Source organism: Peromyscus maniculatus, chromosome 7 (assembly GCF_049852395.1).
Source record: "Peromyscus maniculatus bairdii isolate BWxNUB_F1_BW_parent chromosome 7, HU_Pman_BW_mat_3.1, whole genome shotgun sequence".
Lineage (NCBI taxonomy): Eukaryota > Metazoa > Chordata > Mammalia > Rodentia > Cricetidae > Peromyscus > Peromyscus maniculatus.
Window position 1 is genome coordinate 41943195 of NC_134858.1, and position 12462 is coordinate 41955656.

General features: G+C 44.8%; 1 protein-coding gene across 1 annotated transcript; it reads left to right on the plus strand.

Annotated features, from left to right (window-relative positions):
• Positions 1 to 131: 131 nt before the first annotated feature.
• Mpzl2 (myelin protein zero like 2) lies at positions 132 to 11540 on the plus strand. The gene is made up of 6 exons (XM_042280809.2): positions 132 to 532; positions 1434 to 1600; positions 2085 to 2295; positions 4658 to 4805; positions 7522 to 7588; positions 9426 to 11540. Exons 1-5 carry the CDS (start codon positions 475 to 477, stop codon positions 7577 to 7579), a joined length of 642 nt encoding a protein of 213 aa, XP_042136743.1. The 5' UTR covers positions 132 to 474; the 3' UTR covers positions 7580 to 7588; positions 9426 to 11540.
• Positions 11541 to 12462: the final 922 nt, after the last annotated feature.

Sequence of the window (12462 nt, forward strand, 5' to 3'; positions counted from 1 at the left end):
AGAGCAAGCTATTTTCTATGCTCACTTCCTAGGCAAGACTATAGCTTATTTTAAAAGGGTGTGTGTGGCCAAGCCCAGAGCAGCTTGGGACATTTCAAATTGGCACCACCTCCTCTGGCTGCTTCTGAAGCCATCCGGAGGCCAGGCCTCGGTCAGATGAACGGAAAAGTAAAGAGAGGACCGGGGAGTCTGAGACCTTTGCGCAGAGGGCTGGAGTGTGGAGGAGGGCGGGCGGGAGAACCGGGAGGAGGGAGCTGGGTGCGGAGGCCCCACCTTTCATTCCAGCGCTGCACCGGCCGGGGCGGGATGAGTCACGGCTGGCTGGCTGTGCTGTGCACCTTCCCGTAGGTGAGGGACTCGGACCTCTCTGGGAGAAAACTGCGGTGCCCGCTCGTCCTGGCTTTGGCCTTGGCAGGGTGCTGGAGCCCTGGGTCTGCCGGGTCTGGCCTCTGGGGCCACGGCTGGCTTTCCCTGATGTATGGAAAGAGCCCTGCGCGAGTGCTTCCACTTCTCCTGGGCTTACAGCTCACAGGTAAGAACTGGCGGGCTTCTAGTTTTTTCCTCCACCGCCCACTCTGTGTAAAGATAGCGCTCATGGCTTGAAGAAGTCTCAAAGGCGCTGTGGGGAGCCCCAGACCCGGCTGCAGTTCGTTCTAGTCCAGACCGCCCCGAAACTTCAGTTCGGTGGGTTGCTTTGGGGCAGTGCTTTGGGCAAACAGGTTTAGGTGTGTTTGGCCGCTCGTGATTCAGGCACAGACAGGGCTTTCTGATCTCAGGTTACACACCATCTTTGTGTGGCGGCTCTCGGCCTCGGTCTGCTGGCTAGATTTGGCCCTTGGATTTCTGTGGGAGGATTTTGTCTGCCGCACCACCGAGCAAACCTAGATTATCAGAGCGAGAGCCCCGCTGTGGTTTTGAAGCGGCCCCAACGCACACACCGAACTTGTAAATTCGCCACGTGGTGTAAGTGTTCCAGGGGTGCAGGCGAGCGCAACTGCTGGGGTGGATTAACCTGCAGGCTAGGAGCATAGCAGTCCCAAGTCTGCAGGCTGGAAAACGTACCTGCCTGGAGACTTTTTTTTTTTTTAAACATATGCTTTATTGCTTGATCTTAATACTCCACGTCTGACCAACGTTTGGATTTTTTTGTTTCTGCCTTCCGTCTTATTGGCTGATCTTTGTAGTTTGTGCTTATAGTTCTGAAGTTGGTACCGTGAGGCTTTGAAGAAAGTGAGCGCACCAGGTAGTTTGCTGGGCAGAACTTTTAATTGGCCCTCGGGATGGGAGGGTCAAGGTTATGTGTAGGTAGGTGTGTATGCAGACCTCAGGTGAAGTGAGTTTGGAGGCTGGCTTATTTGGAAGGTGTCAGCGGTTTTTTTTTTTTTTTCTTCAACGCTACACCGCTGTTAACCTTTTTCCTTCCTTCCTTGCAGCCCTTCGCCCTACAGGAGCTGTGGAGATTTACACGTCCGGGGCCCTGGAGGCAGTCAACGGGACAGACGTGCGGTTAAAATGCACTTTCTCCAGCTTTGCCCCTGTGGGCGATGCCCTGACAGTGACATGGAATTTCCGCCCTCGAGATGGGGGCCGTGAGCAGTTTGTAAGTACATTCTTGTCACCTTCCAGCAGACCCTTGACTAGGAATGTATTCAGGCTGCGACTCTCAACCTCGAGATCGTAGGACCCTAGGGGTCGCCTAAGACCATCGGAGGAAAACATGGATATTTACACTACGATTCCTAACAGGACCAAAATTACACTTCTGAAGTAGCTTGGCTGGGGGGGCGCCACAACATGAGGAACTGTATTAAAGGGTCTCAGCGTTAGGAAGGCTGAGAACCACTGTATTAAGGCAATCCTTTTTTTCCCCCTTGCCTTTCCTGTGTGGGCCACATGCCTGGAGTTAAGTTGGGAACCAGTTCTTGGGACAGAGAGTGATAGATCCGAGAAAAGAGAAGCCAGAGAGTGTTCCGAGGAGTTAGCTGGAGCCTGGGTCAGACTTGCTGAGGCTTCTCTCCCCCCCCCCCCCCATCTCAGCCTCCCGCCCCGTACAGAGTGGGAGAGATCATCCTTTCTTCTCTTAGGTGTTCTACTATCATATGGATCCCTTCAGACCCATGAGCGGACGGTTCAAGGACCGGGTGGTCTGGGATGGGAACCCTGAGCGGTACGATGTCTCCATCATCCTCTGGAAGCTGCAGTTCGATGACAATGGGACTTATACCTGCCAGGTGAAGAACCCACCTGACGTCGATGGTCTGGTAGGGTCCATCCGGCTCAGCGTGGTGCACACTGGTAGGTTTTAGGAAGTGAGAGCTGACAAAAAAAAGTAAATTAAAAAAAAAAGTGCCATCTTTTGTGATGTTGAAAGGGAGAGAGGGCCCAGGGCTTCAGGGCTGGGAACTTCAGAGACTGAGAAGTCCTGGGGTGAAAAAATACAGGCTTTGTTTGGTCATGGAAACAAAATAAAGAGATCTGAGGAATCTGTGACAAGAATGGCCTTGGGATCCTGAAAGGGACAGGAAGGAACTCTGATAAAAAAGACTCACAATAGGTCAGTTCATTCTCTCATTTATTCCAGATGCGTATTGAGTACCTGTGTGCCAGGCACAATCCAAAGTGCTTGGCACACATTATCTCATTTAATCCTGACACACTACCAGTAATGGTTACCGGTGTTCACTCTGTGCTCCTGGCTGTCAGGAGCTTTACACGATGCATGTTATTTATTCTTTTAAGAACAATTTTAAAATTATTATTTGATGTGCATGGGTGGTTTGCTTGCATGTATGTCTGTGCACCATTTAAGTGCCTGGTGCCCATGGAGGCCAGAAGAGGGTGTCAGATCCCCTGGAATTGGAGTTACAGTTGTGAGCTGCCATGTGGGTGCTGGGAATCGAACCCAGGTCCTTTGAAAAAGCAATCAGTGCTCTTAACTGCTGAGTCGTCTCTCCAGACTCATTTATTATGGGCAGGCACAATTTATAGAAATTGGTTCCTCCCCCCAAACCCCCCTCCCCCCGACAGGATTTCTCTGTATAGCTTTGGAGCTGGTCCTGGAACTCACTCTGTAGCTTAGGCTGGCCTTGAATTTACCCAGATCTACCTGTCTCTGCCTCCTGAGTGCTGGGATTAAAGGCATGTGCCACCACTGCCTGGCTAATTTTTTTATAAGCATCCAAGAAATGGATATTGTTATGTCTTAACATGGGAGGAAACTGAAATTCAATAAAAATAAGTAATAAATAACCCAGGTCACACAGTTAATAAGATAGAGCTAGCTCTCATGCATATGTGTGTGTTTGAGAAAAGCTCTCTCTATGTAGCCTAGCCTGGCCTCAAACTTGAGATCCTCCTAACTCAGCTTCTTAAGAGCTGAGGAGGCGTGTGTTCTTAACTAACACACAGCATTGTTTAAAACATCTTTGTGTGTCAAGGGGTGTGATTGTTTCCTGTCACCATTACCCAGATCACTCTAAAGCCGTCTTTCCAGGCTCTACCAAGAGACAACTGTGTGGTCCACATAAATCATCTGAGCACTGAAAGAAATAATGCAATATCTCCAGACCTCAGTTGTTTTTGCTTTTTTCTGATAGGTTAGGCAAAAAAACCCAAACCACAAACAAAAACAACAGAAAGCAAACAACAATAACAACAAAACCAACACACAAAAAGCAGTGGTTTAACTTGTCAGAATCAATATTTTTTTGAGAGCCTACAGAAAGCCATGGCTCTGTTTCCCTACTTTAAGAAATGGATAGGGGTTGGGGATTTAGCTCAGTGGTAGAGCGCTTGCCTAGCAAGTGCAAGGCCTCAGCTCTGGAAAAGGAAAAACAAACAAACAAACAAACAAGACATGGATGTACACTTGCAGAGACTCCATTTGTCTATTATATGTGTGATGGTGCATGTATATCTGTGCACTGCTTGTGTGCCTGGTGCCCAAGAGGCCAGAAGAAGGCACTGGATCCCCTGGAATTTTTTTAGCCTTCCTGATGGATTCTAGGCTGGAAACTCCTGGCATAGACATTCTCTTGATGTCCTTTCTGGCTCTTAGGGTTATTGTTTTACTTGTCTGTCTTCTGGGGGTTGGAAAACACACACACACACACACACACACACACACACACACACACCCTACACAGTGCCGTGGGTATTATGCTTGTGACCTTTCATTTCTATCACAGTGACAGGAACACAGTAGGTGCTTTAAAGCCTGACTGAATGAAGGGGTGAGTAGAGTTATTCAGGACTGAGTTGGACATAGTTCTGACTAGGTTAGCAGTAACTTGAATTACCGGGCAGTTTAACTGACTCAGTGGTTCTCAGTGCTTGGGTGTCGTCACCAGCACCTGGAGGACATGTCCGAACGCAGATGGCTGGATTTACCTCAGTGCTTCTAGTCCGGCATGTTTGGGGTGGGGCCTGAGAATTTCCCTTCAAAGCTCTCCAGTGGTGAGGTCACTGCTTCTAGAATCACACTAGAGAAGCCCTGATGTAGTCTGAGCGGGTTTCCCCTGCTGCCAAAGGCTACAACATGATGTGCTATTTTATTCACCAAAGTAGGAGAAAGGGAGAGTCTGGTTGATGATAAGCTGCACTGTTACTGTCTTTAGATTTCACCTCACTGCTCTGTCTTGTCTTTTTCTCCCCACAGTGCCCTTCTCTGAGATCTTCTTCCTGGCTGTGGCCATTGGCTCTGCGTGCGCAGTGATGATCATAATAGTAATCGCCGTGGTCCTCTTCCAGCACTTCCGGAAAAGGCGATGGGCGAAAAGGGCTGAGAAAGATGAGGGGATAAAATCGTAAGGCTGAGTGAGCCCTGGTGGGAGTGCCTGCTCGTACTCTTGGGGTGGCTCTTGGGACTTTTTTCAACAGGGCCAAACAACTGTTGAACAGTCGCTTTTACTTTTGACCAAATGTGTGAGAAGTTCCACTTCACAGGACAGATAAATTAGGACATGGGTAGTAACTTTACAAAGTGCTTCTTAATGGGGCTTGAGAGATGGCTCAGTGGTTAAGAGCATAGAGTGCTCTTGCAGAGGACCTAAGTTCGGTTTCCAGCACCCACATGGCAGCTCACAGCAGCCTTTGACACAGGCTCCAGGATGCAGCACCTGGGGCCTCTGTATCACCTGCACTGATGTGCACAAACCTGCATCCAGATAGACACATACACATAACTTAAAAACAAAATAAATCTTTAAACAGCAACAATAACAAAATCCAAAAAGGTTCTTAATTTTACAAAAGACCTCACCAAAGAAATTCATTCATTATGTGGGATTTTTGGTGGCATAAAAAAGTGAACATGTGTAGCTTTAAAAGAATCTTCTGTGAAGGGAAGTGCGCTTGTAAGAGCCGCAGGGCAAGACACTCAGCAGTCACTGAATCAGTGGCTGGGCAAGTTTGCTGTGCTGACTGTAAGTGCTCACTGCACATTTTAAAATGAGATAAAGTTTAGAAGCTATAACATTCACTCATCTGGGAAGAAGAGATGGCGTAACGGTTAAGAACGCTGCCTGCTCTTGCAGAGGACCTGGGTTTGGTTCCCAGCTTCCATTCGGTGGCTCAAAACTGCCTGTGACTCCAGATCCAGGGGATTTGTTGCCCTCTTTTGGTTTCTGTGGGTTCTGCACTTACATATTCACAGGCAAAACACTCAAATAAAATAAAAATAAACTTTAGAAAGAAAATGCACCCTTTTAAATATACACAAAGTTGTGCAATAATCACCAATTCTAGAACCTTTTAAGCATTTGCCCCTGGAGAAACCCCCTATCTTCTAGTCCTCGCTCCTCCCACCGGCGTGACAGCAACTCACCTGCTCTCTGTCTGTGGGGTTGTGTCTATCCTGAGCATTTAACGTAAGTAGAACCATGAAATACGTGACCTTTTGTATCTAGCTTCTTTCATTCAGTATGTTCTCAAAAGTTGTCAATGTTGTAAAATAGTCACTACTTCATAGTTTTTGTGTGTGCTATGTGCATGTGTGTGCCCATGTGGAGGTCAGAGGTACACATTGGGTGTCTTCCTCTATTGCTCTCTATGTTCTTTGAGACATGATCTCTCACTGAGCTTGGGGCTCACTGATTGGATAGACTGGCTGTCTAGCAAGCCTCTGGGATCCTTCTGTCTCCACCTAAGACTAAAGGGGTTCACTGCCACACCTGAGGCTTTTTACATGGCGCCAGGAGATCTGAACTTAGATCCTTGAACAGCAAGCAGTTTACACACTCAACTGTCTCCCCATCTTACTTCATTCTTTTTTATGGCTGTATGATGTTCCACTACAGTGGGCACATCACATCATTTGTCTCTTCAGGTGATGGACGTACAGTTTTTTTTTTTTTTCTTCTTGGCTCTTATAACTAATATCAATCACAGTGAACATACTCTACACCAATTTTTGTGTACAAATACTTTCAGTTCTCCCAATAATGAAGGGACATTGCCAAGTCACTGGTAACTATTGAATTTTTGGAGGAATTGACTAACCATTTTCCCGTAACAGCCAATACATTCCTATCAGCAACGTATGGACATTAGAACTTCTCTACAGTCTCACCAGCATTCACTTTTGACTATTGCCCTCTAGTGGATGTGAGGTGTTGTCTCAGTGAGATTTTGATTTGCATCTTAGTGATGACTAATGGTCCGCCTCCACCTCCCATGTGTTTAGTGGCTGTTTATAGAACTTCTCTGGAAATGTGTCTGTTCAGATAGTCTGCCCAACCTCAAACTAAGATGGATGTCTTCTTATTGTTGAGCTATAAGGGTGCCTGTCCCCTTTCAGTTACATTACCTGAAATTGCTCCCATTCTGTGCTCTCTGCTCCTTCTTGAATATTATCCATTAAGACACAAAAGTTTTCCATTTTGATGAAGTCCATCTCTTCTAAGAATTTTATATTTTCAGTCACATTCTTACATATATCTTTGGTGTATTTTGAGTTAAGTTTTGGATATAATTTAGAGTCTCCATTCTTTTGCATATGGATTTATAATTACCTCAGAATCACTTATTTATTTTTAATTAGTTAATATTTACTGAAATACATGTAATTCTTTGGGAAGCATCTAAGGAACCCATTGATGGCATTCTGGTTTGAAGAGAATATAATCAATAAAGAGGAGTTCTAAGCCAACCCCTCCCCCCAAAAAAAAACCCACCAAGTTCCCCTTTTTGCAGAGGAGCATAGACATTAGAAGTAAGACACAGTGGTGAAGTATAGGTGTACACATTAAACTTCCAGTGAACTATGTTAGATCTCAGGGGACTTCTCTCACATTCTGAAGTGTCTGCGTTCAGACTCATAGGACATGTGGGGGCATCAGTATTATTCCTTACACAGTACTGGCGGTTCAGCTCTCTGTAGCTTGAACGGACTCCAGGCGTATGTACTTTTTCCTAAAGCGCGGGGTCTGGGGCCGGGCACCTTACCTGGTGCTGCTCTGAGACCTGCCACCTTTGCTTCCTGTCTTGCTCACCTGACATTTGGCTCCTATTCCTTTGTTTCAGCAAAGAAGAGGAAAAACTCCAACAAGAGAACAAGGTCTCTGTATATTTGGAAGACTAGCACTGTGAGGTAAGGGTCACACGTAGGTGACTTCTGTCTTCAGCTTGCCTGGCTGTTTAGCCCATCTCCCCCATGGATGGATCTCTCTGATGGCTGATGACATTCCTGTTTAGAAGGCAGATTGGTCTCTTATTAGCTTCGTAGATGACTTCGCCTTTCAGGGTGCTTGTGCATATGAGAGAACTCTACATTTTGAGGTTTGGGGGTTATATTAACCACCACCAATGATGAACTTCCAACAGGTGAATAAATCATTGTGTGTGTGTGTGTGTGTGTGTGTGTGTGTGTGTGTGCATAAGCAGATGACACCGGTGATCAGATGACAACCGGTGCCATCTCCCTTGGGTTGTTGTTGTTGTTGATGATGGTTTCTTGTGTGTGTGTGTCTGTGTGGCAGTCTCTCACCGGCCTGGCACTTGCTGTTTGAGCTAGGCTGTGTGGCCACCAAAGCCTCTCTCTGTTTCACCAGTGCTTGGGTTCTCATCATGTGCCACCATGCCCGGTTGTTTACATGGGTTCTGGTGACAGAACTTGTCCTTATTCCTGTATGGCAAGCACTTTGCCAGCTCTCCAGCCCAATAAATCATTTTTAATGAAAAGATTTATATCTGATGGTTTGGTTTTTATTATAAGTCATTTATGGCATGGTGGTAAGTGACCTAAGGATCAGAGAGATGGCTCAGTGGGTAAGAACACTTCCTGCTCTTGCAGAGGTCCTGAGTTCAGTTCTTAGCACCCACATGGTGGCTCACAACCATCCATAACCAGGTCCAGGGGATCCAACATCCTCTTCTGAACTCTTTGGGCACAGCACACACGTGGTGCACATACAAAAATGCAGGCAAAACACTCATTAAGTAAAATAAATCTGAATAAAGTTGAAAGGAAATTTAACAAACTAACATCATCAAGTGTAGCCTGTGGTTTCTGATAGAAGATACAAATTTAAACAAATTATAAAAAGTTAGGAGGTTGGGCTTGGCATGGTGGTATAGTACTTGATTTTAATCCCAGCACTCAAGAGGAAGAGACAGGTGGACTTCTGAGTTCAAGGCCAGCCTGGGCTACATAGTGAGTTCCAGGGCAGCCAGGGCTACGTAGTGAGACCTTGTTTGAAAAAAAATAATGGAGGTTGTAATTAAGATTTTGAATATGAACATGCGTGTGGAAATTAGGGAGTTATTAGGTCTTAGTAAGTATGTAATGGTATTATGGTTACAAAGGAAAACAAGTTTTAAAAATGTATGTTATAATATGTAGAGGTAAGTCTATAATTTAAAAAACACTTGTCATAAAACAAAACAATAAACAATGCCAAAAAGAAGGGAAAAATTTTCAAGGTAAGCAGTGCATTAATTCTACACATTGACTAATCTATTTTCCTTTATGTTGATTTAATCAATGGGGGAAGAAGGCATGGGATGTAAGCATGTGAATGACCTGTAGTTACCCATGTGTCCATGAAAGGCTCTTAGAAAAGACACTGCTAGCGTGGTGACACATGCTTATTATCCCAACACTTGGGAGGCTGAGGCAGGAGGACTATTGTGAGTTCTAGGCCAGTCCTAGCTACACCCGTGAGTGCCGGGCCAGCCAGGGCTACATAGTAAGATCCTATCTCAAGAAAACAAAACACAGCACAAAAAAGACACGGGATCTGAGAACCATGTAACACAGAGCAGGAAGCATGTCCTTTGAAATTAAAAATCGAATTAGTGGGAGAGAAAGCTTAAGAATATTTTCCATGAGGAATGGGTTATGGATGTTGTGGGTGTGATGGGCACTGCCAGGTATTCCTCTTACACTCTTCTCATGAACATTATCCTTTTAAACTTTTGTATTCCAGGAAGCTGAGGATTTTCAAGGACATTAGTTCCCCTTGAAGTCAATGGAAACGTTTCCAGTGATGATCTGCCATCCTGCAAGTTCCGCAGCACAAACCTGCCCAGATGAGCAACGCCCCTGCCGAGCAGCTTAGGACTCTCCCTGAGCAGATGCTGCTAGACTCCTGTGCACCTTCATTACTAGGGTTTTACCTAATCCCAGAGTGCGGGTGTGTATTAGCTTTTGTAAACTGGGAAGTTACATTTTTGTCCTTCCAAATGCCTGTGGGGTGTGACTCCTGTACTCCCGTGTGTGTATTGGCATCAAGGGGCAGGAAAGCCAGCTAGCCTGCCCGCCAGGTGATATTTCTTCTCACATTTGAGTTTCTTTAGGACAGCACAGAAGTGTGCTAAGGGGTCTGGAGAGGTGGCTCAACCTTTAGGAGCACTGGTTGCTCTTACGGAAGACCCCAGTTCAGCACCCACATGTTGACTCACAACCATCAATAATTCCAGTTCTAGGGGATGTGACACCCTCTTCTAGTGTCTGGGGGCACTGCATACATCTAGTACATGTACATCCATGCAGGCAAAACCCCCATACGTAAAATGAAAATAAATCATAAAAAGGTGAGCTAAACCTCCTCCCAGCCATTTTTGATGAATAGCAAAACCCAAATTCACACTGGAAGTCTGATTTTCATGGCTGTCCTTAAGTAGTAGCCACATCTTGTTTAACTGAATTTGTTCATTATCCTAGATTTTTTGACAGTTAATCCAAGGTCTGTAGGTGACAGTACAAATCTAACCACAGTAACTACAGAAGGTCACGAGAACACCAGTATACCAGCAGATGCTACCAGGAAGAATCGCTCATGGCCGTTTTTATATTTATTTATTTTTAGACAAGTTCTCACTATGTATCACTGGCTGGTCTAGAACTAGCTATGCGGAGCAGGCCTTAAAGTTCAGCTCTCTAGTGCTGGGGTTGAAGGTGCACCACCACATCCAGCTCACTGCAGCTTTGTACTGAGTACGGCTTGCTTACTGTGCTCTGTCTCCCTCAGCAGAGCTCAGCTCATTTGCTGACTTTGTGATATCATTGTATTACAACTTAAAATTAATTTGGACTTGTGAAAAAGGCCAACCCAAGCAAATGACCATTTTGCACAGTCTTATGTAAGTGTGAGAACTGAAAGAAATTCTTTAAAGTTCTTTTGGTTTTAATTCACCTTGTTTTAAGGAGAATTTGGCAGGGACCAAAGAAATACCAAAACTACTTAAAGGTAATGAATCAATTTTATTTTTCCCTTAATTTGAGTATAAAGCAAATTTTTCAAGTGGGCTATGGGAAGAAGAGGGATGGATTTCTCCTTTGCATCTAGTTCCTTGGTGTGTGCACACAAGTCCCAACACAAGTTGGGAGAACAGAGAACATCTAAAAGTGAATCTTTACAATGTGATGTTTTAATCCTCATTAGACTGCTGCACAGATTACTTCTTCTAACAAACTGGAATTTCCAATAGATTGTATTTCTAGACACAGGACCTTGACATTTTACCCAGTCTTTAAAACAAGTTGACATCATTTCCATGTGAACCTTGGTCTTGAAATTCATTCCATACCTCTCATTCTGCTTTTCATACTGCCTTTAAAATGTTCTCTTTTGTTGTTGTTGTTCTCTCTCTCTCTTAATTAAGACAGGATCTGTTTGTTGCCTTGGCTACTCTGGACCTCTCTGTAGACCAGGCTGGCCTTGCCTTGAAGTCATAGAAAGCCCCACTGCCTCTGCCTCCCTAGTGCTGGGATTGAAGGTGTGAGCCACCATATCCTGGCCTAAAAACGTTTTGATACCTAGTTTTGAAGCTACAAGTTAGATCTGTGTTTTCTCCTGTTCTTCATAATTCACCGTTGTGAATACAACTTGATATTTCTTTAAACAATGGCCCATGTATGTTCCATAGGTGTACTGAAGTAGTTAAAAACTCTCCAGTGAACTTGCAGCTTGTGTCTTGTCTGAATACTCATGGGGTATCACAGCCTTGTTCAGTGTCTCCTTCCTACGAGCACTTTTGTACTGTAACTTATTTTTTATTATGCCTAAAGCATTGTGTAAATAAACCCTTAGTAATAAAGAGTTATGGATTTTATTATTTGCTTACATACAAATCTGCCAAATTCACATAGCAGTTAATAGCAAACAAAGGGATGTGTTTTATCTTTGCTCCAGTTTTCTTAGTAGAGACAGTAGAATCAGTAATGGATGGAATTAATTTCTAGTAGATATATATGATTTCTATAGGTTTCTCATGTTGCTTTGGAGAGCTGGGAAATGGGCAAAGTGATCCCACACATTTGGAAGACGCATTTCTTGAGTCTAATTCTAAACCTTACCAGGGTCTTACTATGAAGCTCACGTTGATCTTGGTCCTCCTGCCTCAGTGTTGCAGATCCTGGGTCTACAGACTTGCCACCCTGCCTGGCTTAGTTTGGGGGACTTCAGAGGCACTGATACTAGTTTTTCTACTCTTACTCTCTTCATAGAGAAAACCACCAACTTTCAAGTCTGGTAAAGTGTACCAGTTGAGAATGTCACAGCTAGGAAATTTTCCAAAAGCGGAGGCTTTTGCTTCCCTTCCACTTTCATTGACCATAGCAGTTCCAGGAGAATTGGGTGACTACATCAGTCAAGCAGGGTCCTGGACCGTCTATTTTCAGAGGATGTCGGACCATCTCATTTCCTTACTTTTGGAACGACTGATACACATACCCTAGTTCCCCTTCACCTCGAATACACGCTGTAGATGATTTCATCATCACTGTCACTGCAGTCATTTAATAAGCATCCAATTCTGGATGATGTCATGGCTACATTAAAAGGAACAGGAACGATGAGGCTTGCGTGTATTTACCGCAGAGCCCAATAAAGATTTATTTATTTGACCCTGTACACTCGCCTATGTCTCCTTGAACTTCATATGCGAATCTATTGTGAAGGTTCAATTTAGACCCTCTATAGAGATAGAACTTCTGGATTACAGTCAGAGGATCAAACCTGG